Source organism: Linepithema humile, chromosome 2, assembly GCF_040581485.1.
Source record: "Linepithema humile isolate Giens D197 chromosome 2, Lhum_UNIL_v1.0, whole genome shotgun sequence".
NCBI classification, from domain to species: Eukaryota; Metazoa; Arthropoda; class Insecta; order Hymenoptera; family Formicidae; genus Linepithema; species Linepithema humile.
The window spans coordinates 11,261,579-11,288,668 of record NC_090129.1 but is presented as its reverse complement, the minus strand read 5'-3'; the positions used below and the strand labels follow the sequence as shown (position 1 = coordinate 11,288,668).

General features: G+C 29.1%; 2 protein-coding genes and 1 pseudogene across 4 annotated transcripts in view; 1 reads left to right on the top strand and 2 right to left on the bottom strand.

Annotated features, from left to right (window-relative positions):
• Positions 1 to 7,045, top strand: part of LOC105669074 (transcriptional regulator ovo) — a 33,993-nt gene extending 26,948 nt beyond the window's left edge. For all 3 annotated transcript variants that reach the window (XM_012361816.2, XM_012361819.2, XM_012361817.2), the window contains exon 9: positions 1,081 to 7,045. In XM_012361816.2, the coding sequence (XP_012217239.1) occupies positions 1,081 to 1,260 (180 nt within the window). In that variant the 3' untranslated portion in view covers positions 1,261 to 7,045. The remainder of the gene's footprint in view (positions 1 to 1,080) is intronic.
• Positions 7,046 to 9,966: 2,921 nt separating this feature from the next.
• On the bottom strand, positions 9,967 to 20,543 carry LOC105669071 (uncharacterized). Its single transcript, XM_067348485.1, has 11 exons — positions 20,198 to 20,543; positions 17,550 to 17,755; positions 17,127 to 17,193; positions 16,812 to 16,946; positions 14,533 to 16,466; positions 13,927 to 14,151; positions 13,615 to 13,857; positions 13,135 to 13,298; positions 12,824 to 13,018; positions 12,566 to 12,728; positions 9,967 to 12,468 (listed from the first exon to the last, which is right to left on the bottom strand). Exons 6-11 carry the CDS (start codon positions 14,144 to 14,146, stop codon positions 12,344 to 12,346), a joined length of 1,110 nt encoding a protein of 369 aa, XP_067204586.1. The 5' UTR covers positions 14,147 to 14,151; positions 14,533 to 16,466; positions 16,812 to 16,946; positions 17,127 to 17,193; positions 17,550 to 17,755; positions 20,198 to 20,543; the 3' UTR covers positions 9,967 to 12,343.
• An 897-nt stretch (positions 20,544 to 21,440) lies between these two features.
• LOC136998288 (fatty acyl-CoA reductase wat-like) lies at positions 21,441 to 26,455 on the bottom strand (annotated as a pseudogene).
• Between the last annotated feature and the right edge of the window lie 635 nt (positions 26,456 to 27,090).

Genomic DNA, 27,090 nt, shown 5'->3' with positions numbered 1-27,090 from the left:
TTCATTATGTGTTTTGAAAAGGTTTCAAGCATATAAAGGATATTATAAGGATATTGTTACATAAAGGATATACAGGGTGTCCCACAGGGTGTTTTAAAAACCCCACGTAAATAACTTTTCAGAAAGACATTTTCAAGAAAAATGATATAGACCAAAGTTGTAGGGGTCATTGGGGGCCATAAGTTGGTGACTTTAAGTTTGACCTTGAAGTCGATTTTGAAGGTTATTTGGGGGTCAACTTGAGTTTTTCAAATAAAACATCCTATTTTTGATTTCAAAATCTAATAGCTGGTGTCAAGAGCTTTTCAAAACACTATAATGAAGTTATTCGTCATTAAATACTTTTCGAGTTATGAGGCTTGAAAGTGTGTTACAGCATTTTGACATAAAATACAAAATATCTTGAAAACATTCAATTTTCGAGAATCTTATCTTAATACTTTAATGAGACAAATGAATTAATATAAAGAAAACACATTGGTTGAAAAAAAAGTATGCAGTTGCATGTTGCAAATTACATATTTTTTCTTGAAAGCAACTATGTGTTTTCTTTATACCAATTGATTTGTCTCATTATTTTGTGCATAAAAGTATTAAGGTAAGATTCCCGAAAATTGAATGTTTTACAAGATATTTTGTATTTTATGTCAAAATGCTGTAACTTTCAAGCCTCATAACTCGAAAAGTACTTAATGAAAAATAACTTCATTATAGTGTTTTGTAAAGCTCTTGACATCAGCTATTAGATTTTGGAATAAAAAATAGGGTGTTCTATTTAAAAAAACCAAGTTGACCTCTATATAACCTTGGCATGTACACCCTAGGTTAAACCAATGTCATCATCGAATGTACCCCTCCAAACTCAACAACTTTTGTCTGAAACATTTTTTGCTAAAACCAATTTCTACAAAGTTATTAAGGGTAGGACATTAAAATGGGACACCCTGTATATATAAAATCTTTTATGTGAATTCCTCTACGAATCTCTTTATGAATTAATCTCTTCTATAAAACTTAATAAATTTATTTTTATCTGTTTTCAAGGATAGAAACATTAGAAATTGTTTGTCTGTTGAACAGATGTACGTTTGCGAGGAGTGCGGACACACCACGCATGAGCCAGAAGTACATTATCTTCATCTGAAGGAACAGCATCCTTATAGTCCGGCGCTACTGAAGTTCTATGACAAGCGGCACTTCAAGTTCACCAATAGTAATTTCGCCAATATGTTGCTCCAGGTGGGCACAGATTCTGGATAAACACGATACTATTCTTGAAACCGTGTTAAAGTAGAACATTGCACGTTGATTAATCAAATCAACGATCTGATGTAGGGAGGCTTCGATACTCGAATGAAAACAAAATACACAGCGCGGTATACAAGAACATGAAATTGTTCTTGGTGATGTAACTCTTCAGGGTGGCCTGTTGCAACGGGACTCGCGGAATACGGACAGCTGCAGCCTCGCGGAGCGACGAGAGACGGCGAAGAGCAGCGAGACGACCCAGACCACGACCAGCTTCTAGATCCGTCGAGACAACCCCAGGCAAAACGTCTATCACGCTGATCAAGTACTTGGGGAGATGGCATCGCGCGAAAAGTACCTGCAGGTGGCTCCCATAATGGTGACACTGGAATAAACATCGAAATTCGGCGACAGGATCGAAGGATCGTGATCTGTGATCAATTAGATCCCGCCGTTCTGAGCTCACGAATAAAGGGAGAGAAGAAGAAAAGAAGAAGAGGACAAGGAAGAATAAGAGTAAGAAAAGATTCTTGCGTGCGGCTATAGTTGCGTAAAAAAGCTAATCGAACACTTGGTTCTTGTATCATAGTTTCTCGCGCAGAGAAATCTATATGGAAACCGTTATTAAGATTCCGTATTATTCATTTTCTTTAGCGGTTTTATGACAATAAACATAAATTATCGCTATAGAAAAAATAATATTCGGAGAAATAACGGTAACGTGTAATTATCGCCCGCAGCGATTGACAAGATTCTTCATTCGCAATAGGTGGTACGCGGCAACTCCGTTTTCAAGCAAAAGCTTTCAAAACGGACTTGTTGCAAGCGGACGGCGCTACTATAAATCTCGCTCGTTATTCGACACGTCCATAAAATTCTTCCTTTAAATTCTTAAAATATTTTTATAGTATCTTCTCTTTTAACATAATTATATTTTTAGCTATATAAACAGCTATATAATTAATTTAAAAGAAACTTAGAATATCACGACTGATAATGTGGATTATAAGGGAAATGCATGGGACACATGTATGCCCATTCGCATGCATTCATGTGCGCGCGCGCGCGCGCTCGCGCAACCTATACATATACACATCTACATAATCACATTATACGCAATAACATATGTAGATTTTAGATGGAATATTATGACAGACTCATGGGGCACAATATCGAGCAGACCCAAAGACTCGGATAGAACGTTTCAGGAATGTCGATCATCCTCGGCGAGCGAGCCGAGGAACGGGGGAAGGATACGGTCACATGAAAGACTTTCTCAGAGATGTACGGCGAGTTACGTTACTTTTCGACTCGATGGGCAAGCGTGTGCGCGGAATTGAATTCTTGACGTCACAATCGCCAAAGGGTTTTCCGATCGCGATTTTCGTCACGAATCTTCCTTTGTCTTCGAGGCGGTCATCAGAATCGAAAGAATTCGAGCTGCTCGAATGCCACATACCGCGTAATGGGGCGAAATCACTTTGTGCATAGTATTTGGGCAGAATGACTTACCGTACTATTGTAGAAATAGAATTTCAACTATCGATGTCTAGTGAAATAACATTGAAGATGATCAAAATTGACATTGTCATTCCGTTAATATAATTAATGATTTTATTATTTAGCTGTGACACTTGTAAACTCCAGAGAAGATTTCAATGAATAATTATTACAGCGGAATAAGTGCTCGAGTACGATTAAAATCGTAACGATTTCCAAGAAATGCTTCAATTTCAATTATCACCACAATTATTTTTCTAAATATCGATAACGTATATGTATGATAAATTTCGAAGCAACCGAAGTGCACTTTGGGTAATCTGTGATATGATAAGAGTAACAAGACATTTCGCTCGCTCCTCCACGCATCGGATTTCGTTTTTCCGCTCTTGCACCATGATTCTTTACGGGCTCGGGGAAGGGATAAGGGAAAAAAGAGTAAGAGAAGGAGGAAAAATACGCACCGATTATACACCTACACTTATGTATACACACGCACACATTTAACACAAAACGGGATTTCGTGCAATTCTAAGATGGTAGGACTTAAATCGGACACGTACCGGTATATTCCGCTCGATTCCATTGTAAAGACGAGCCGTCGGATTCGCTCGCATCGTCTTCGGCCGGAAAAGCACGGTTCGCGAGCTTTCTAAATTTAAGGTGCTCAATACAGTTGGTCGGCAAGCGGTCGGTCGAGATCAGAAAATGATTTAACCCTTTGAAACGCGCAGTGGCTACGATGCGCAATTTTCTTTTCATGCGATATTTTATATCTTTAATTTGCACAGTGATTTTACATGGCCATCTCTGTATCACTCTCATTGATTACTAACTTAATAATAAAACTTTTTTTGTATTTATTTGTATTATAAAATTTATAATTTAAATTATAATTTAAATTTTATTATAAACTATATATAATTGATGTACATATGTATATACGCTTATTTTATTTGTGGCAGCCGTAAAACTTGAAATGCAATTGTCAAAGGGTTAAAAAGACCACATCCGCGAACACGACCTCGAAAAGCACATCCCTTCAACCTTCGGTCGGGCACAACAAAATAAGAGTGTTTCATTCAATAATGCTTCATATAATATATCAAATGTCAATTTAGAATCTTGAAACACATAAAAATATATAAAAGTAATACATATTATACATATATACATGGGTCTGTCCCAAAAGTTTCCGACTTTTATTAAAACTCACTCTGTAAGATAATAATTATAAATTTTTATTTATAATCATTCGAAATACATCTCTTCTGAAGAAATACAATATTTACAACGGTCGTATAGCTTATAAAACTCCGCTGAAAGTCTTCCTTTGAGATGGTCGAAATGGCCTCGGTCGAAGCCTTCTGGATATCCAAAATAGTGTCGAACTACTTTCCCTTCAGCTTCATTTTTAGTTTCGGGAACAAAAAATAGTCACATGGTGCCAAAATGGCACCATGGAGAAATAAGGAATGATCAAGGACCAATTTGGACCGATTTGGAAGCGAGAAATTTACGCAGGGCGATGCACTTGTGAGCCAAAGTATTGTCATGCAGAAGTGACCAATTGCCTTGCGTTATGTATTTGCTTTTCAACAGATTTCTAAAGCTATACGACCGTTGTAAAGAATTGCAAAAAATTGTATTTCTTTGGAAGGGACGTATTTTTTGAATAATTATAAATAAAAATTTATAATTATTACCTTACAGAGTGAGTTTTAATAAAAGTTCGGAAATTTTTGGGACAGACCGTGTACATACATACCCAAACAGCATAACAAACATCCTGGATATCCTTAGGATGTCTTGAGGCAATTCTCAGGACTTCGGGATATCCTTAAGATGTCCTCAGGATGTTTCGTGCTATGTGGGTATTAGCAATTCTTTGTTGCAAGAATCTGCAAATGACTTTAAAAACTAAAAAGCGAAGACACATAAGCGCTTTATTGAAAAAAAACGTAAGCTGCAGCCCGTCTGATGGTTGACATATCAAGAGCATATGATAATTTTTATTATTGTAAATAGCATATGGCTAGAGAGACTACTGATATTTAATTCTTACATATACAGACTGTCGAGAAAGAATGTGTGTGGCCAGCATAAGCTATTTATTATAAAAATTTACACAAGGAATACACATACAATACTTGATTAGAACTACAAGTCACGTTCGCAATAAAAAATCCAATCGCTATCATTGCCAATAATTGTCGACAATAGAGACTGAAACGTCAACCTATGCACTTACAATTAGTGAAAAGAGGAAAATTATATCGAAATTTGTATCAACTTAATCGATCTTTACAGTAATTTTCAAATTTCTGGTTCATTAAAATTTCGTAGAAAGAAAATAAATACCGAAGACAATTAATTTCAATTAAATATTCTATGTATATTCTCTGTTCTATTTTTATAATGAATAATTTAAAAGTTATGTGTTAATCATGCTCTTTGTTGACAGACTGTATTCGCACGCAATTTTAATCTCGGTTATTTCGGCATAGGCACGCTTTGCCGAGATGCTCATCGCCGCGTATTGTAAATAAGTTTCATCGGCGGAAACGGGTACCGGTTACTCCGCGATTATCACTATCTTGCTTATGTTAATAATGTACACGATATTTGTATATGAACGCATAAGGATTGGAATCTCAGCACGGTTCTTGCACTTATACCTTGGAGAAAAATATTCAAGGATAATAGTCGTTCTCGTTGCGCACTGTCAAATTAATATGTTGCACATTTTTTTACATCGTCTTATTATTATTAATATTAATATTGTATTTGTTTAAGCGATAATGTTATCGTCGTTTCTATTATTATTTAATTTACGTTCAGTATTGTCGCAAACAGTAGCACTTAATTATTTTTCAGCAAGTTTATTCATTTGAAATTTAATTACTGTCTTGCTATATTGTTACTTCAATATTTGCAAATGCTATCAATTTCCTGAAGCGTTCAACTTTGCCTCTCTAGTACTTAATAATTTGTCATTCTGTTTATTATAATTATATTATAATTATTAAACCCTAAATATAATAATTTTAGTTATTAACTCTATTATTAATATATTATAGATAGATAGTGCTTCGTACAGGACATATAGTTTTATATAATATTTATCGGATTGTTCAGTTAGAAGCGACTTTGTTTAGAGCAGGCGAGAAAAATGTAGATTGTAGTTAAAGAACAGTTATGGTACAATTTGCCTAATTCCTAAAAATAAAAATATTTTATCTAGTTATTTATTATAAAATTATTACATAAAAATTCAGTTTTGAAAAAAAAACTGTTACTTATGTAATGTTTTAATTTATGAATATAAACATATATACGAGGAATTAAAAAGTAACCTTGTAGCAATAAAAAGTCAAAAATACATGTCCGGAGGACTCACTATTAACAGCGAATCATACTATGATTGCTTCAGAAACCTACAAAATCAGATCAAAATGTCGCGATTTACTCGGTTCTGGTGTGTTGCAGCATGATAACGCGCGGCTGTACATAGCTCATGCGACAGTCAAGAAAATCACGAATCTGCGTTTGGAGTGTCTTCCACATCCTGCATATTCACTAGAGTAATATCACCTCGCACCGAATAATTATCATGTGTTTGGACCTTAAGTAGGCACTCGGTGACAAAAAATTCAGTACGGACGATGAGGTAAAAGAGGCGATGCATACCTGTGTGACTACGCAGTCATTCAGAAAAATTTTTTTCTTGCGGAATCCAGACAGTAAAGCGCTATATACTTATATATTAATTATTTTAATCTGATTTTTATATTAGAACAATAATGCAGTTCAAACTACTTGAACAAAATAATTTATAATACAACTATACAACTGGATACGATGCTTTTCCTGGATTAGGCAAATTTTATTCAGTAAAACATATTATTAACGTATGCCTGCGTGTATATGCGAATTGAGCACATGATTGCATGCGAGGATATTATTGCTTGTACGAATATTTGTGTGTGTTATGTATGCCGTATAACACAGTTTTTAGTTACATTTTTGGCATTTAAACAACATAGTTATATGAAAGCTTTGAAGAGAAAAAAAGAGGAAAATGTATAAAGTGTAGCTAAAATAGATAGACCTATTGTTCAACATACTGTGTACGTTATTTGAAAGTTTGTAAATTTCTATTAGAGCGTGACTGCGTCATCTGGATATTGGTGTTTACTTATTAGCGATCGTTATTAATTGTAGTTAATGGTAAAACGTGGTTACACGCTCTTATATGTTGTGAAAAATAATAAAAATTAATATTATATACACTTTATACGTAAGTCTACTTATTTATTGACATTATATTAAGTGTACATATAAATAATCCAAATTTTTCAGCTAAAATCAAGGTTTATTTTAAAAGAAAGTGAAACAAATTTTTCAATCAAAGTATTCGCTGTTGCTTTCTATTACTTTAAGCCAGTGCTCGGAATTAGTTGAACATTTCAACACAACACCTTAAAATAGTTGCTTTCAAGAAAAAATATGTAATTTGCAACATGCAACTGCATATTTTTTTTTAAAACCAATGTGTTTTCTTTATACCAATTGATTCGTCTCATTATTTTATGCATAAAAGTATTAAGGTAAGATTCCTAAAAATTGAATGTTTTACAAGATATTTTGTATTTTATGTCAAAATACTGTAATTTACAAGCCTTATAACTCGAAAAGTACTTAATAAAAAATAACTTTATTATAGTGTTTTGAAAAGCTCTTGACACCAGCTATTAGATTTTGGAATCAAAAATAGGGGTTTCCATTTTAAAAAATAACTCTGACCTTCAAATGACCTTGAAAATTGACTTCAAGATCAAAGTCACTAGCACAAATAGGTGACCCCCATTGTCCTGAACAACTTTTGTCTGAACCATTTTTCTGTATTTAGCTTACTTACGGAGAAATTTGGGTGCATAGATTAAAATGGCCCACCCTGTATGTATATACAAGTTTTGGATTTCAAATATACAAGATTTCAAGGGAAAAAATGCTGACTCTCTAAAGGTTAACAAAAGAAAACGTAAAACCGGCTGAGGACGCAAGTCTTTACAAGGTTGCGATCGGTCGGTTTCACGTTTTCGTTCGTTAAACACTTGATTACAATAAATAAATACGAGATGATGTGTAAGGAGGGAGTCTAAACACGTCCACTAATATCTCCACTCGATCTTAGCCGCGAATGTTAGCTCGTTCAGTAATAGGAAAAAAATTCGATTTATATTTAATTGACCCTCGTAAAAAACTGATATATTTTTAAAAATAAAAATAATTAAGACTCGGTAAACAAAATTCATGAAAAACTTACCAAAATTTTTTAATCTAACAAAAAACAATTTTGAATGATCTACATGATTATTTCAATATTGATTTGCTAAAATTACAGCATTTTGATTTTTTTAAGTAAATATTTATGAAGTAAATTCTGTTTTATCAGATAAAATAAAGACGTATAAATCAAAATGTAATATTTATTATCCACACCCTGTTTTGATGATGTAACTGATATACAATATCGATTTTATCTTGAAGAAGATATTATCGCAATAGTTTTGTGCAGAAAACTGTTATCAAAGAATACTAAATTAAAATTAATATTTACATAATAAACAAATAATGTAAATCTATATTTGTATTTTTGAAACAGTGCGCTGCACTGAAGAAATTTGATTTTAAATTGATTATATTGTCAATTAAAGATTTGTAATATTATTCGAGATAAAAACTTCAGTATTTTTTGTATTACTCTACTAATAAAATCTGAATAATTGTATATTTATATTTTGCTGGTGTATTCTTTTTAACATGTCCCAGGCAGCAAGGTGTCGTCTATTTGATGGCATTTTTTGGTCATTCTTGGACGAACTAGACGTCTTAAAATGACGTCCAAATGTCGTAAAACTGACGTACTTTTGTCTCATCTTAATGACGTTATAAATTGACGTGGAAAAAACGTCATTATTTTCGAGTTATTAACGTCATTTCTATGAAGCAAGATGTCGTCTATTCGACAGTATTTTATAGTCATTTTTATGACAAAACAGACTTTTTAAGATGACGTCTAAATATCGTAAAACTGACGTGTTTTTGTCTTATTTTAAGGTAGTATCTTAAGGTAGTATTATATCTGAGAAAATCATATTTCTTAGGAATATGATTTTCTCAGGTATAGTCGCGCAAGTACTACCTTATAACATATTATAATCGATGTCGAAAATACGTCATTATTTTTTATCGTGTTATAAATGTCATTAATAACTTCTTAATTTCATAATAATAAACGATTATCAGTTAATATTATTATAATGTTATAATATAATTATAACGTTATAATAATACCAATAATATATAATACTAAATAATAATATATAATGTATATATTATTATGAAGTTAAAATGTTATAAATTATATATTATTGAATTTGGAGGATCCAAAGCCGAAGCAAGATGTAGGTACTTAATAATTAACTAATTAACTTTTTATTTTTAATTTGTAAACATTTTGGCCAAATTTTTAGCCATCTTCAGTACATATCGTTAACTTAAAATTATCTCAAGTCTTAACGCATCCAATTATATTTCCATATATACATATATAACTTTTAAATGTACGTAAACACAAGTATATATTATTTCTCTCGTATAACTCTTACTGTGGCAAGATTAAAAAATAAAAATACAGAATAAATTGATCATTTTTTTATTACATATCTATACTGTAATAGTATAATGACATATTTTATATTATGTAACATTTCTTTCATTTTCTTTTCTATTACAATAAACAGATATTTATTACAATAAATAATACTTTTCTTTTTTTTATTGCACATACGTATATGTAAATTATACTATGTAAAGTTAAATAAGAAACATTTTAAGTAAAATTATTGAAATAAAAATATTTGTTTTTATTTAATAATATTGAATAATATTATTCTTTTATTGCACATACGTATATGTAAAATACAAAGATAAATGAAAAACATTTTAAATGCAGCAAAGTTATAAAAATACAAATATTTGCTTTTGCTTAATATAGAATAATATTGCAAATTGATATAAAGATAATTTAATTATAAGATGATTAAGTAAAATAAAATAATTCATAAACCAAATAATTATCAAACCAAATAATAAAGAGTAGTGGAAATTGAAAAATTAAAGAATTGAATGAATTAATGGAAATGAAACCCAACATTTTCGAGATTTCTTATAATATGGAAATACTATACATTTTGCTGTTATTAAGTCTATTGGCCAAATCTCATTTTCATCTAAAATTGCGTGGCTAATAAAAATTTTTAACTTTTTAGAATCGAAAGGATATTTATATAATGATTCGCAACCTACAAATCTGTTACCAATGAAAAATATCTTATTGTTTAATTTAATTATATTCAAAATTTTTATTAAGGTATTTTCTTTAGTTAAGCAATAACAATCAGCATTTGAATTAATAGAAAAAACTACATCATGAAAATTTAACTTTTTATATTGCTCATAATGCATATGTAAAATAGATGCATGTAATGGCCCTAAATTGTGATTGCAATTTAATTCTATTAGCGAATTACATTTAATTTTATTTAACGAAGAACTATAACTTTCTGTTAAACGCCTAAAGATTTGTTGTAATGGATTAGTAGGACTTTTCACATACTTTTTCAATTTACCGAGATAACTTTCAAAAGGAAATGTAGAAAATGCATCCAAAGGACCGAAAATATCGACATCATCAGTCAAATGACTTAATAAATGTATATTGTATATTAAAAATTGCCTACCATAAATTTTTTCAGAATGTTCAATAAATGTTGATAAAATTTTTTTAGCGTATTTTGTAGACAATTCTGAAATATGTTTATCAGATACCAATATAGAAATTCCAACATGAAAAAGTAAAAAGTGTTCATAAATAGCTATATCAATATTATTTTGAAGTACTATTGGTCCTAAATACAATATAAAAGTTCTGAATTCAGTTCCTTTCCATCGAGCTAAATCTTCTAATCCCCGTGGTTTTCTGTTAATTTCTAAAGGAACATAACTTTTTAATTGTTGTAAATGTTCAGATATTTGTTTAAATGAATGACCATTCAATTTAACTGGTAATAGTTGACTACTAATCCATGTATTTAACAATTTACGCATAATACCTAAACATACATTATGTAAATAATCAATAGGAAAACATCTTATAAGATCTATTGGTAATTTAGTTAACGGAGAAATACCTAAATGATAATCTTCATCTGTTTGCAAACGAAATGAAGAATCTGTTCTTTTAATAGCTTTTATATTTGGAAAAATTATGCGACTGTTTACACGCTCACCATATACAGTACATTTATCACATGCTGAGTATCCTGTATGCGATTTTACACATTTTAAATATGCTCGTGCAGGAGCATCACAAACAAAACTATGTAATACAATTTTATATTTCTTTGCATTAACTTCTAAACCATTTTGTATTAAATATTCAAGTTCACTTATAAAACTTTCTAAAAAGATGTCTAAAGAATTTGGTTTTAAAGTACCGCAAAATATTCCTATTGGAAATGGTCTATTGTTTAAATTTTTTAATAAACAAAGAATCGGCCACAATTGTGTATTGCAACTATTGAAGAGTGGTAAACCGTCTATGTTTATTTGTAATTGAACATCTTTGCAATAAGATGAATAATCATGTTCAGCTAACACTCTTTTCAAATTTGTTAAAAGTCCAAAATGATAATATTCTCCATTATTTAGCCTTTTTGACTTCATAATTGAAGGAGTATTTAAAAGAGTTTTACTACTTAGCGGTAATTCTAGATGAAAAGGTCGTAATAAATGTAAAAGCTCTGTAACACGAATATGTGGTACATTTCCATTTATGGCCCACTCTCGTAATTTATCCATTAGATTTTTATTAGAAAGATCATTGTTATTATTATTATTAGAAAGATTATTGTCACTATTAGAAAAATTATTATCATTAATAGAAAGATTATTATCATTTCCAGTGTATAGAGATAATCCTTCATTACAATCAAAAGTTTCAATTAACTGAGTATCATAATTATTATCATGTAAATCTTTAGTATTATCAAGTGTATTAAAGTTTTCATAAAAAGATTCAAAATTAAAATCAGTATTAGATAAACTGTTATTACAAGGTATATTTATATTAACGGCATCAATAGTATCATTTATCTTATGTGTATTAATAGTCTTAGTAGAAAAATCATTCTTGAATTTTTTTTCAATGCTTTCATTATTATTAGTAATTACAAAGAGCATATTATTTACTGTTGCCACTACTCTTCTACGTATTTGGCGTTTTCCTACATATGGACTTTTTTTATAAACTAATTTTTGTTTCTTATAAGACATATTAATTTTAATTAAAGAAAACAAATATAATATTAAATGAAAATATAACAAAACCAAATTTTTACATTTTTCTTTACATAGCATTAAAACTAAATTTAAAATATTTTTAAATTTAAATATTATTTCTTTGAATTGTATATCAACAAGCGCTTTGTTAGTTACAGTTATTATAAATGAAAACAATAATAAACCATTATTGATGATTCCTGTTATTTTGTAAACTTACTTTGGAACGCTGTGGTGCATGTTTTAACCATACTTTCAATATATCCTCCACACAACGGTCAGTTGCATCTGAATGACAGATTTTCACAGCATCTTCAATAATATTGCAAAAAGTTAATAAAAATTATTTATAAAACTTGCAATGAAACTATTATGTAGCAATAAAAATAAAGCAATAGACATTACTTACTTATAACTGCTGTTTTTAATAAATACTCAGAAAATGGTTCTTTGTTGTCGCGTTTCCCGAAAAAAGAGAATTTTTTGGCTAAATTATCAGTATATAAAAATTTCATAATTCTATTAGTTAAAGTAGTTATATTTTTACCGCCCAAACTTGCCAAATACAATGTCTGGAAAAAAATTTTGAATTAAGATCAAATTTTAAATAGTTTCAAAATGTAATAAGTTATGTAAAATGTTTAAAAAATATATAGTTTTTCTATACCAAAGTATTCAAGTTTTCATCTTCCTTTAAATAGGTCTCTAAAATTTTGACATGTTCCAAAGTATCTATAGGAAATTTTACCGGTATATCAGCTGGTAAAATACTTGGCACTTTATTTAATTCTTTTGTCTTTAGTAAAGCTAGTATTTGTGTATTTTGCTCTTTTATTTCAACCAACAAAATTAGTAATTGCTTCTAAAATGCTATTAATTTTATATTATTTTACTTTTATTTTTAATGAAAATTGTAAACATATAATTATTCATTATAATTATTTTTTAAATTTTAACATAATTTACCAGCAAAATTTATTGAGTTTTCTGAGGACGTATTCGCATTCTCATAGTTGAAATACTTGATAAAGTACTATTTGATGTACTTGGAAATTTTTCTATAACTTCTGGTACATTGCTAATTTCTGGCACATTACTAACTGTCAAATTTGTAGATGCATTATCTTCTTCAAATTCATCGTCTATTAAAAATAAACGTAAATCATTAGATAAATAAAAGTTTAATATTTTGAAATATAATATAATAGTAAGTACAAATAAAAATTATTTAAATATATATATATATATATATATATATATATATATATATATTATATACACATAAAAGATTTATATATAAAAGTTTATATAAAAGGTATTATATTTAACATTTTATATAAATAAGTATTTTTTTTTGTAATAAATAACTGTAATAAATAATATAAGTAACTTTAAATTATTTTTATTGTAATTTTTAAAAATTATAATTGTAAAAAACGGAAGATATTTCTTAATTACCTGAAATCGTGGGAGGCCTTGACAAACGATTATTTTTATGTGATTTCTTTTTCAGCCGAGTGAATTCCTTATTATTTTCGTTGTCACTGCTGCTTTCACTGTCACAATAACGATTAGGTGGTTTTTTAATTCGCGATGTATTAATTCTATTTAATCTTTCTAATGTTGCATCAAAATCAGATGGTATATCAGAATTTTCTTCACAAAATTGTAATTGTTTTTTCGCTTTTTGATAATTATTATCTGCAAAAATTATAAATGTGTTAATATTTTGAGCCAATAATTTATGATGTTAATAATTTTACTTCTTACCTTTTTCAACAAATAAAACTTTTTGAATGTCATAAAGAGTCCATTTATCAGTTGGTGTCTCACCTTTTTTTAATGATTGTTCATATTGATATTGTTTTTTGTACGGAGGCCAAAAAGTTTGTTGTTTTTTAGGTGTTAGCCACTTGCTGCTTATTATAGCAATATTATTGGTTTTTCCGTCTTCTTCGACAAATTGAATTCCCAATAAATTGGTTGTCATTATATCTTTACAAATATTTTTTAAATTTATTATTAAATTAAAATTAACTAATAAAATAATATGATAAATAATAATTACAAACAAAAGATAAATATATAAAAAGAGAAGAACAAAATATATGTTATATCAATGCAAAAGGTTATGTTAACCATTATACGAGTACATCAATCATTCTACTTTTAATACAAATTTATAATTAATTTTACATTCTTATGTCTTTTTAAATAATTAATTATTCATTATTTATTAATAATTATAATAAACAAATAAAATAAATATGCTATATTCAATAATATACATGTGTGACGCATGCTTTATACTAACAAAAGATACGAACAGATTTGTATTGCATAAATTAATTAAATAAGTATAATGTACAAACTTACCTCTTAGAAATAAAATCACTTTTACGTCATTAATATATATTTTATTTGATACACCACGTCTTCACATCGGTGTCAATAACCAACTTTACCAGTAAACCTGCTTCTGCTTGTCTCCTTTACGCTTTTGCGCATAATGGAGGGAATCAATCTAATTGGTCCTTTTATCATTATACGTTTGCGCATGTTTTCGCATAAAAATTATTTGAATATGTACCAGATGGTAAGGGCCTATCCAGACAAACTTGCATAGTTACATAAATATATGCATAAAGAAATTGGCCAGGTAGCAAGGTGTCGTCTATTTGACGTCAATAGTTCGTCATTTGAAGTCGCGGACGTGTCATGTTACCAAATTAAGACGTAATAATGATGTCATTTTTTTGACCTATTAATGACGTTAGTTTTTTACCATTTTATAACGTATTTATAACGTCACATTTTTCACTAATTAGTAGCATCAGTTATTTGACTGTTTAAAAGTTCTCAGTGACCAATTACTGACGTTAATTATAATCTTTTTGATCAACTTTAACATTTTGACATACAAATGATGTACATACAATCACAAGAAGACTATAATACTTTAACACGTTATATTGCACGAGTGTCGACACAGTCAAATAACTGACATTATTGAATGAAGGGAGGGGAGAACGAAAAGACAAGGAGTAAGGAAGGGACGGCATATGTAGAATGGAGGGGGTGAAGATATTAGTGTAAGAGAGGAGAGTAATACAATTATAATGAAGGAAACAGATTAATAATGGGAAGAGAAGCATCAGGTAACCTTTCAGTGTCATTCTGATGGTTCAAGCCTGCATGTTGTCTCTTAATAAAAACCATTTCCGATATCATTCTTTTTACATAAGAAGGTTCCCCGTCCAATATCCTTACATTCTCCCAGTCAAAATCGTGAGAGGAATCAATCTTGTGTTTAGAAATAACGGAAGGGAAACCACTCTTTTTATTTATGTCGTTCCTATGTTCTTTGATTCTAGTATTGAGTTGTCTTTTTGTCTGTCCAACGTACGTTTTGTCGCAATCACGACACGAAATCATGTAAATCACTTGACAATAAGAATATTTATTCAACATGTCTTTGCCAGTCTTGATAAATTGAGTCAAATTATTAGGAATAGAGCAGGCTAATTTTAGGTCGAAGCTTCTGGCAATAGAGTTGAAATCTTTGTACAAGAAAGAAATGTACGGAATAGTAAAGAAAGTCTTAAAGTCATTGTTATCATAGTTATTTAAAATATTATTTGTAGAATTAATGTCACTTGTCTTTTGGATTAAAAACTTTAGTCTTTTTTGTATCGTCGAAAAAATGAAATTAATTGGGTAACAATTTTTTAAAAGAATATTGATAGCCAATGTAAAATTCTTCTTGTACTACTAATATTGAAAAAGGCTTGATGACAAGCCAAAACGTTTATTTAATGCTAATGTAAATAATTAATACACTATAATTTTCGCACGAACTACTTGCTGTGTGGCTCTTTATGCTCCTTTTTAAGAATTTTGATTTTGACAATCACCAGAGCCTAATATCATTATAATTTTTAAATGTATATAAATAAAAGCCATCAAAAACTAAACGGTAATTTTTTAGTTTGTTATCGAGTATATGAGTAAAGAAAAGCTTTCGCGTAGTTTTTTGAAACATTTTGAAAATCTCATACCTTTGCCATTTGGCGCGTGCTTGCGGTAGAGTGTCCAGGGGATCCTTAATGACTTTCAGTCCGCGCGTGTACATCTTGAAGTAAACTTTCCAATTGAGATTCTTTATATCGCAATCAAAGTTTTTACGATCATTGAACGTGAACTTTGCAATCATCACGCGTACTTGATCATTAGTAAATGTCCATTCTTGCTGGTAGAAATAGCTCATTACATCTATGAATGTATGTATCTTTTTGTAAAGCTGAAGCAATCTTTAATAAACAATCCATGATAAAGAAATGTTAAATAAACAATTATTAATATATAAGTTAAAAATAATTTATTTTTCCGTAATTATCCTAAATTGCTCTAAATTATTTTAAATGATTTAATTCTGTTTGATAGATTTTAAAGATTTAAACAAATTCTAATGTATAAAAATCACTCATTTTATTTTACTTGCTATAAATATTAGCATTAATGGAATTTATTTTCTCTTATAGTGTAATAAATATATGCAACTGTTCTTAACAGAAAATTACTTCGAGAATATATTGTATATGCAAAAATCCTATAGATTTTTTTATGTCAAGTCTTTGATTTGATTTGATTATTACCTTGGTTCCTTCCTCAGACAAAAAGTCGTGAAGTCAATCAACAAAGCTAGGAACAAGTGGCAGAAATATATGAAAAAAACATCTTTTTTTCATATATATAACAATACAACCCGATAACCTGTAATAACCTGTAACCTATGAAAAAATTCTTTGAAAAGGGGCTTTTTGAATTTCCCTTTAACAAAGCAAGGGGGTATTACAGCTTCAGATTAACAAAGTACAGATTTTTTCACTTCGTTAATCTGAAGCCGTAATACCACATCGCTTTGTTAAAGGGAAATTCAAAAAACCTCTTTTTAAAGAATTCTTTCATACCATTATTGGATTGTCCTTAAGCACGTAATTATAAATCGGAATGTCACTAGGCAAATCGTTGTTTAATCTGAAACAATGACGCAACGAGATAACATCACCATGTTTACAAATGTAGTAAAATTTTTTAAACTGAATTAATTATTGATAGTTATACATTAAAATAGGTGAATACAAATAGAAACGCAAAAATATATTAAACAAATATAATCTCTCAAAAAAACCGTTTCTAAACACTCTCAAAATTAATCTGTATATGAAGATACGCTATTTTTATCCATATAATAATTCAATATTTTTAAAATCGTGTATCCTGTTTACTGACACTTTTTAAAAAATTTTTATTAATTTTAACTTATGTTATAATAAAAATGTTAAACTTGTGCTAACTAATGGAAGAACGAAAAATGCCGATTGGCAACTCACCAGCCTGCTTCCTAATCACCCACATAGCAAAATTTCATCCTACGGATGTCCGTGGGATGTAATGAAAAGGATTTTCAGATATCCCTGGGATGTTTGTACAAAGCCGTAGGATATCCGTAAGATATTCGTAGGGCATCCGTGGGATATCCGAATGTCCGCTTTTCAGATATCCGTAGAACATCCAAAAATAAATCCTTGAGATATCCCTGGAATATCCTACATATGATTAAATTAAATCCCAACAATGTCTCGTGGATATCTTTTTTTATCCAGATAAAATCCAAATAAAATTATTGAATATAGGATGGTGTTCATAATCCGATCTTATATTCGAAATTATTTTAAAACCTCATTCAGTCAACAAAATGGTTGCGCAACATTATTTTATTAGTTGAATGAAATCATAAGACGATTTTAAATATAAAATCAGACTATAAATACCACCCAGATAAATATCTATTTTAAATATTTATTTAAAATGTCTTTAAAAAATATATTTTTTAAAAAGATTTAAACAGAAATTGTTTAGTTTTAAGTTAAGGAAGCAATAAAACAGTAATCTTAATAAGTAACGTCTCTCTCTTTCTCTCTCGAAAGGTTTTATATTAATTATTATTTATATTTTTAAAAATTACGACAATCTTGCTTTAATGACACCACTATCAAGATATTATTTTATTACTACTTTTTATTATTCCTTTAAAACTAAACAATTTTTGAAACATTTTTTCAAAACATATTTTTTTCAAATATTTTATATAGACATTTGACATGTAAGTATCTTTATGAGCATAAAGGAAAGATTATTAACAAAATTTCTAAAAATAAAAGCTTCTATTATATTACATTATTTTAAGAAATAGACACATTTCAAAAAAGGTAAAGTACGTATAAGTAATATAAATAATAGTACATTTGAAGCACATTTTATTATAAAATATGTAATTTTTTTTAAATTTTTTATTTACTATATAATGTCAAAATAGTCAAAATAAAAATAAAATTTGTATACAGGGTGATTCAAAATAATCTAATGTTCTTGTAATGCCATATTCTTGAGCGAATTCTGAAATGATTTTTCCTTTTACAAAATTTTGTCCAAAGCTTAGTTTTCGAGTTATAATTGAAAATAGATAGCAACTTACGAGTTCGGTACAACGGGCAGGCAGGGACGCGCAACATGTAATGAGACTGTCAAGTGTTTACTATCGTCTCATGACGCATTGCACCGTCCCTGCCTGTCCGTTGTATCGGACTCGTAAGTAGCAAACTATTTTCAATTATAACTCGAAAACTAAGCTTCGGACAAAATTTTGTAAAAGGAAAAATCGTCTCAGAATTCGCTCAAGAATATGGCATTGCTAGGACATCAGATTATTTTGAATCACCCTGTATATAAAAACAAAAACTAAAGATACGTCTTGTACATTTCAAAATTGCACTAGTCACAGTGTTAGATATAAATTAATAAACTTAATATTACTAAATATTATAACTTAATATGAATAATATTACATACATAATATTTTATACATAAAATTGCTAATATTATGTATAAATTATACACATGAACAAAATATAAAAAAAAAAGTATTGAATATTTTATTGTGCAGCATTCAATTTTTTAATTTTTTTAGTTGCATGACGAAGCCATGATTTAATTGGTTCCGAAATTTCGTGCTCGGTAGCTTGCGGGTATTTTAATTGAATTGCACCTACAAATACGTATAAACATTTATATAACATAAATATAAACATATACCTCTCAATATATTTTTAATTTTTTTAAACCAAATGTTTAATGAATTAGATGGAAAGTTAATCTAATTTTTATAATTTAATAACTAAATCTAATGTATGTATTATATGTATATGCATTATGTATAGGTTTATTAGTGTAAATATCTATGTGTTTAAGTGTGTTTATGTGTTTGTATGTGTGGGTATATATATATATATATATATATATATATATATATATATATATACGTAGTATATATTCAATTGTTTATAAGTTATACATTCACTAAATTTATTAACAAAACAAACATTTATATTTCCTACATATACATAATTCTTGTTATTTTTCAAAGAACCAGTTATTCTTAAAGATGCATGTATTATGTTACCTTGTTTATACCATAAGTTAAGAATATTATGTTACCTTGTTTACGCAATAATTAATGATGACTTAAATATTAGTACCTATAGTCTTTTTTTTACTGTAAATAAGCAAACTCCTTCTGCAATATAATTTAAAACAATAATGTTGAATCCTATTTTCACTATACTATACATATACATAATATTACATACGTAAAACTAACTTATTTGCAGAAATTAAATCAACATAACCTCAAACATAACCTTATTTATGATATATATAAGGTACGTTCCACTTGGCAATCGCAACGCTTGTGGAATCATTTTATCTTTGTTTTTCATCGAAAGTTAAAGAAAGATAGATAATGTTCGCGAGCGTTGCGATCACCAAGTGGAACTCAGCCATAGAAAGATGACCTGCGTATGATATAATAATTTTAGATTTTAATAATTATCTGTCAATTTAATAGTTCCTGACGCCTTATATGTTATCGCTAATGCGCCTTTTTCCGTTTTTTAAGGAAGAATCACAGCACAAAACTCACACTTCACTGCCTGCGTTGATCTCAATGTTCACCGATCTACTAGAATTCGATTCGAGTTGTCGATCCGAGAAAGGTTAGGTAATCAAAGAGCGGTAATCTTATACAGCAGTGCTCGGAATTAGTTGAACATTTCAGCCGATTTCCGCGGTATACGCCTTCTTTCCTCTCCTTACCGCGCGCGCCGCAGCCGCTAGGGCCAGCGCCGCCGAGCATTAGGAGCGACACTATCTGATTATGAGTGGGTTCTTCTCCCTATTTATTAAAATTTTAAAAAATTTATTAAAAATAAATTTTTTATTTTTAAATTTATTAAGTGGAAATATTTCAATAGATTTCCACGTCACCCATGAGATACTAATGCTAACGCGTTTTTTTTTAAGTGGTTTCCCCCGTAGGTCTATTCCACTAAAGATAAAAATAAATTCTTAATTTAAAAAAAAATATATATAAAAGAGATTTTCTTAATTAGATTTTCTTGGCCTTTTATGAGAATGAACAATTGATGCAACAATGTAGATAGAAACCACTTTTTAAAAAACGTGTCAGCATTAGTACCTCATGGGTGACGTAGAAATCTATTGAAATATTTTCACTTAATAAATTTAAAAATAAAAATTTATTTTTAATAAATTTTAATAAATTTTTTAAAATTTTAATAAATAGGGAGAAGAACCTACTCACAGAACCTAATCAGATAGTGCCGCTCCTAACGCTCGACGGCGCTGGCCCTAGCGGTTGCGGCGCGCGCGGTAAGAAGAGGAAAGGAGGCGTATACCGCGGAAATCGGCTGAAATGTTCAACTAATTCCGAGCACTGTTATACAGTGATGGGAGAAAGTTCCGTAACGGTCAAATATTTTGGAAAATAATGATTATGGAAGAAAATGTTTAATACAAAAGTTTTAGTATATCAAGTGGTCTATTATATGGTTATATTAAAATGACCTTTATGTGACCTTGAAGGACACTGCAAAGGTCAACTTTGAAATCTTAAATGGAAACTCCTATTTTCTATTACATATTCTTAAAGCTGGTGTCAAGACGTTTTCGAAACACTGTAATAAAGTTATTTTTCATTAAGTACTTTTCGAGTTATGAGGCTTGAAAGTTACAGCATTTTGACATAAAATACAAAATATCTTGTAAAACATTCAATTTTCGAGAATCTTACCTTAATACTTTTATGCATAAAATAATGAGACGAATCAATTGATATAAAGAAAACACATTGTTGCTTTTAAGAAAAAATATGTAATTTGCAACATGCAGCTGCATATTTTTTTTTAAAGCAACTATGTGTTTTCTTTATATCAATTGATTTGTCTCATTATTTTATGCATAAAAGTATTAAGGTAAGATTCCCGAAAATTGAATGTTTTACAAGATATTTTGTATTTTATGTCAAAATGTTGTAACTTTCAAGCCTCATAACTCGAAAAGTACTTAATCAAAAATAACTTCATTATATTGTTTCGGAAACGTCTTGATACCAGCTTTAAGAATATGTAATAGGAAATAGGAGTTTCCATTTAAGATTTCAAAGTTGACCTTCGCGGTGTTCTCCAAGGTCACATGAAGATCATTTCAATATAACCATGTAATAGACCACTTGATATACTAAAACTTTTGTATTGAACATTTTCTTCCATAATCATTATTTTCCAAGATATTTGACCATTACGGAACTTTCTCCCATCACTGTATATACTGGCTTCTCGAACCAAGAACTCGATGACCAAGTTCTAGTATCGTCATATAATAGAAATAAATATTTTCTCTATATATACTTGTACTTTGATCTTAATAAATGGACGGATTAAAATTATATTTGTATGTTATATGTGTGTCTACGCATGTACACAAAATTAAATTTGTTCTCTGTTCAAATTAAGCAAAAAAAATGTCTTACTAAAAAATATTTATGTAAGAAATCTTTTGCTAAATTTGAAGAAACAGCAATTTTAATGTACGTATATTTTTTGTACTAGAAATATTTTCAGGAAATCGTACGAATAACTATTTATTATCGATCTGTATCGTTCGGATCATTTTTATCAAAATGAAATGTCCTGCGGAGATCGTACATAAGATATCCACAGGACATGCTACACGGGATATCCTCAGGTAATCCTACGGATAACGTTTTACTCTGGATCAAACTGGGACCATTTCGATCAAATTGGGATGTCCTGGGGAGATCTTTGCTATGTGGGCACATCCTCCGCCATTGGTTTTGTAAAAGTATAGGTATTTGGCCATTTTCTTAATAATCTGTAAAAGATAAAAAAAAATAAGATTTTCTATTCGCTTTTTTCTTTTCGAGAATTTAAACAAAGAAAAATTCACGTGCTGCGATGTTATACCTATACTCGGCCAATTTATCATCCGTGCATTCCATCAAAGTGAGTAATTTGTCGGAATCCATTGGCGCGTCGTAAAATTTTTCTTCTATCACGTTTTAAGGACAGTTTGCATACGCGGTTGATACATACACAAATGACTGAAGAAATTGAACAAGTAAAATATTAACCGCGTTGTTTTACTATAAAATTTTAACTTTTAAATTTCCGAGAAAGGTCATTCGATTGAATAAATAATAAATCGTAAATAATAAATAATATGTATAATAAATAAATAAATAAATAACAAATCATGAAATAATTGTAAGATGCTTCTTAGGTAATTCTTATCGTTTTTTGTTTCTTAAATATATTTAAATAGGGATAATCCTTCAGATTAGGGATTTCGTTGCAAAGATTTAGAAGCTGAAATTAGCAATAACAATTAATGTCTTTTGTACCTCCGACATTAATTGTTACTGCTAATTTCAGCTTCTCATTAAATTTCACTGTTGCCGCGATATGGAAGACAATCGAAACTTCTCGAATGAGAGTAGCCCGATCTTCCGAAAATATTCCGAGTGGTTATTCGGGTGGTTACAATCTCCCATTATAGCAATTATTTGATCCCGGAAGTTTGGTTGCTTGTCTTTAAGTCTTTCAAATAGCTGCATAAAGTGAATAATGGTAAATCCACAAAAATTACACATTAACTAAATTAAAAGAAATTCATTATAAAAGATTAATAAAAGTCGATAACTTTTATCATTTATAATAAATCTTTGACTTTAATCTTTTTCTTTAACAAATAGTAGGAGTTTTGCTCTGCAGTTCTGATCTGCCTCTTCAAAAACTGTAAGTGAGTGGTCCCTTAAAGTGATAAAACCATCAGACATGACATTTACATAAGTTCTTAAACAATTCCAAGAAATATGAAAATATGAAACTATCGAAGAACGGTAAGAATTTTTTTTCGTTATCTAGCAGTTACTAGATTGGCTTTACATGTGTTTTTTTAATTCAATTTTTCTACGTTTGATTTTAAAAAACCCCGAGCTCTTAGAATACAAATTAATGACGCACCAATAAAAAAAAGCACTTGAAGACTAATTAGCAAGGTGTGGTCACTGAGTAGCAATTATTTAAATTTTTTTTTGTTTATCGAGCGAATCGCTCGCTAATGATAATGGCAGCATCTACAGAAATAACTTAGATCATGAAATATTTAACAAAGTACAATTTAATTATGTAATTTCTTTGCAAATTTTACAGCACATTAATTTAATTTTTTATTTAATGACACAATTTGACTGAACTTGAAATTATAAAATGATCGAATTCCATGAATTTGTTATTTGTCCAATGGCTAGTTCGTCAACATTTATAAAACATTGGAGGTGATTATAAAGATGGAGCAAAACGTTTGAAGAATAAAGAGAAATAAAATTTAACGATTGCTACTTTTTACATCTAGCTATCCCGAGTCGAAATTTTTAGCCTAGATTAAACCTACAAGTTTTGTCGAATTTGGAGAACCAATGTAAGCTTTAATTCATATATATAGATATAACATTACATTGGCTATTGCCCTCCTTTGATACTAAAAATTGTTACTTATTGCCGTTTTTTCCATGTGGAAGCTCAAAAGAGTACCTACTGAGAACCTCTAAAAAGGCTCCAGGTTCTATAAATATGTATTTCTAGAAAATAACTATTCAAAATTACTTAATAATCTATTATCTCATATACTCTACTTGCATTTAATGTATGGATCTTGATTTCAATAAACAATATATTAATTATTATAATTTGCTTAACTGTAAATAGGCTACTATAAGCAAATATTATATAAATAATATTCACTTATCTCTTACATATCTATTTGCAGTTAAGTAAATTACATAATTAATGTATTGCGCTTATTGAAATTAAGATATGCATTAAATACAAATAAAGTAAATGTGGTAATAGAATATTAAATAATTTCGAATTATAGGTCAAATATGTAATAAAATATTAAATAAAATTTTGAATTTTAATTGTTTTTTGTTTATTCGAATAAATTTTTAGTTATTTATAATACTAAATATAATACTGAGTTGCACTTAATTTTAAAAAATATTTTTTACTATTTATTTGTTATTATTTATTTTATATTATAACATTTATTATATTAATCTGAAATAATAGAAATTGAACTCAATTATAGATTGAATATTAATATTTTTATTGCTAGAAATTTTGATAAGATTTGGAGATTCAAAAGAGGTAGGAGTTGTAAGAACGAAAGTAGGAATTGTATATTTAACATCAATAAAAATAAGGGTTTTCTAGGACAACAAGATTAAAGAAAGGCCAAAAGAAGACATAACACTTTCAAGATAGAACTTGTAGGTCAAGGAACATTATTAGAGGCACAAATAACCATGTATGAGGTTTATAGTAGGTTTTAAATTTCGACTCGGGTAGGGTCTTTAAGCTCTTGTTTTTATTATTGTAATTTTGAATATTTCTGTAGGCCTATAACATAACGTCCTGTTTTAGAAATTAATAAATTCAAAATAAGTTTTCACGGAAAAACGATAAATCTTTTGGATTAATCAAAGATAAAAACATTAAGACATATATTAAATTATTAATAAATGTCTATCAAGATAATGTTTAATATATAATGTTTAGTGTCTATTTGATTTAATATTCCATTTTTTATGCTTTTTGAGTTTGTATTAAATTAATTTTTTTTATAGTGTTACTATCTATAAATAATATGTAACTGATAAAATATAAGCGTTTTACATAATTTATATTTTATGAAATTTCACATAATAAAAAATAAAAATGAGACTTAATTATGCATTGTATATTGTTAATTGATATCTCAGTACAATAACCATTAACATTTTGTATTTAACATTTTTTAAATATCTTTTATGAAGAATGAATTTTTTAAATATCTTTTTCACGAAAATATTAAAATTTTTTTGAAGGGTGCTTCTATCCTTATAACAGTTTTCTAGCCAAAACAAAAAATAGCTTTTTGATTAGGTTTATATGTATTATATTTCTGGAAAGTTTCAGATTTTTTAGAAAATTTGAATTGCCAAATCTTTTTTGTATAGTTTTAGAGCGCTCTGCACTCAAAGGGTTAAAAACTCACCACATTATCAAAAATCTCGTCGATGCGTTGTTGCACATTTTTACCCTTCTTGGGACGCACTAGCAAATAAATAGATCCCAATCCAGGACACATTCTAAGCCGGCAGCACCGGCTTTACAGGCAAGCTATTGATTGAACCAAGTTTTTCATTGACCGCCGACAAATCCTTTATTGGTATGCATTCCATCAGCGAGAGTTCCATGCGTGATTTCGATTTGCATTCCGATTCGATAACAGCCATTTCGTGGTCGTCGATTCGATGTATAAACACTTTTATTATCTCTTCTCCAAGCTTCTACCTTAACAAATGAGCTTCGTTATTAAATCGATTCACCTTATTTTCAATTTGCAATGTGTTACGCGACGGCCACCATTATATATCGTAATTTACGTATCCATATTTATCGACTTTTTTATGATACATCTTTGAATTACCATAATATATTCCAAATGTTATTTTTTTTTGATAATACAAAAACTATTAAAATTACATAAAAACGGAACTAACAAAAATGTAACGAAAAAAAGAACAAACAAACCTTGTAATTAGAATTAGTACATGGTCATAAAATTATAATGAATAAATTGAAGAACAATTAAATTGTAATAAATTAAAATTACGTAACGTAACTCATGTGAGAATAGTGTATCTGAACAACCGATGCCTCTCAAGATTCATACTCAACTGACTCAGAAAATTGGAAGTTCCAAAGCTGATGCACAACGGCCAGCCTTTAAATTTAAAAATAAATAGGTGTGGAAAAAAAAGGATCGAAGGCCAAAGTAGAATCTCAATTGCCAAATTTCTTCTTTAAAAATAAATATGTGACATTTAATTTTGAAAGTATGTTAAACAGTGTGCAAAAAAGCGAGATTTTGCTATAAACTGCACGCTATTTCCATAAACACTTTTTATGATGATATACAGGGTGTCTTATTTTAACTTAGACCAGCGCTCGGAATTAGTTGCACATTTCGGCCCGATTTCTGAGTCAACGCCTGCTGTTCCCCCACTACCGCTCGGCCGCTGGCGGCCGAGCCACCGATTGCTCTGGCTCAGGAGCGTTTCATATAAGAAATAGGCTGAGGCACCTCTAAAAAAATAGTAATATTTTCTTCGCTACATAAATAATATTTATTATCATTAATAATTAAATATATATATATATATATATATATAATATAATATGTTACATACATTATACTTATACATATATTATAATATACTTTCGCAATAATATATAATAATTAAAAAATTACAATTTTTTTTTTAAATTTTGTAATTTTATAGCCAAAAATCAATAGCTTTCCACATCACCCGTGAGGTACTATTGTGGATGCGTTTTTTAAAAGTGGTTTCTTTAGTAGGCTTATTTCACTAAAAAATAATAAAGATAA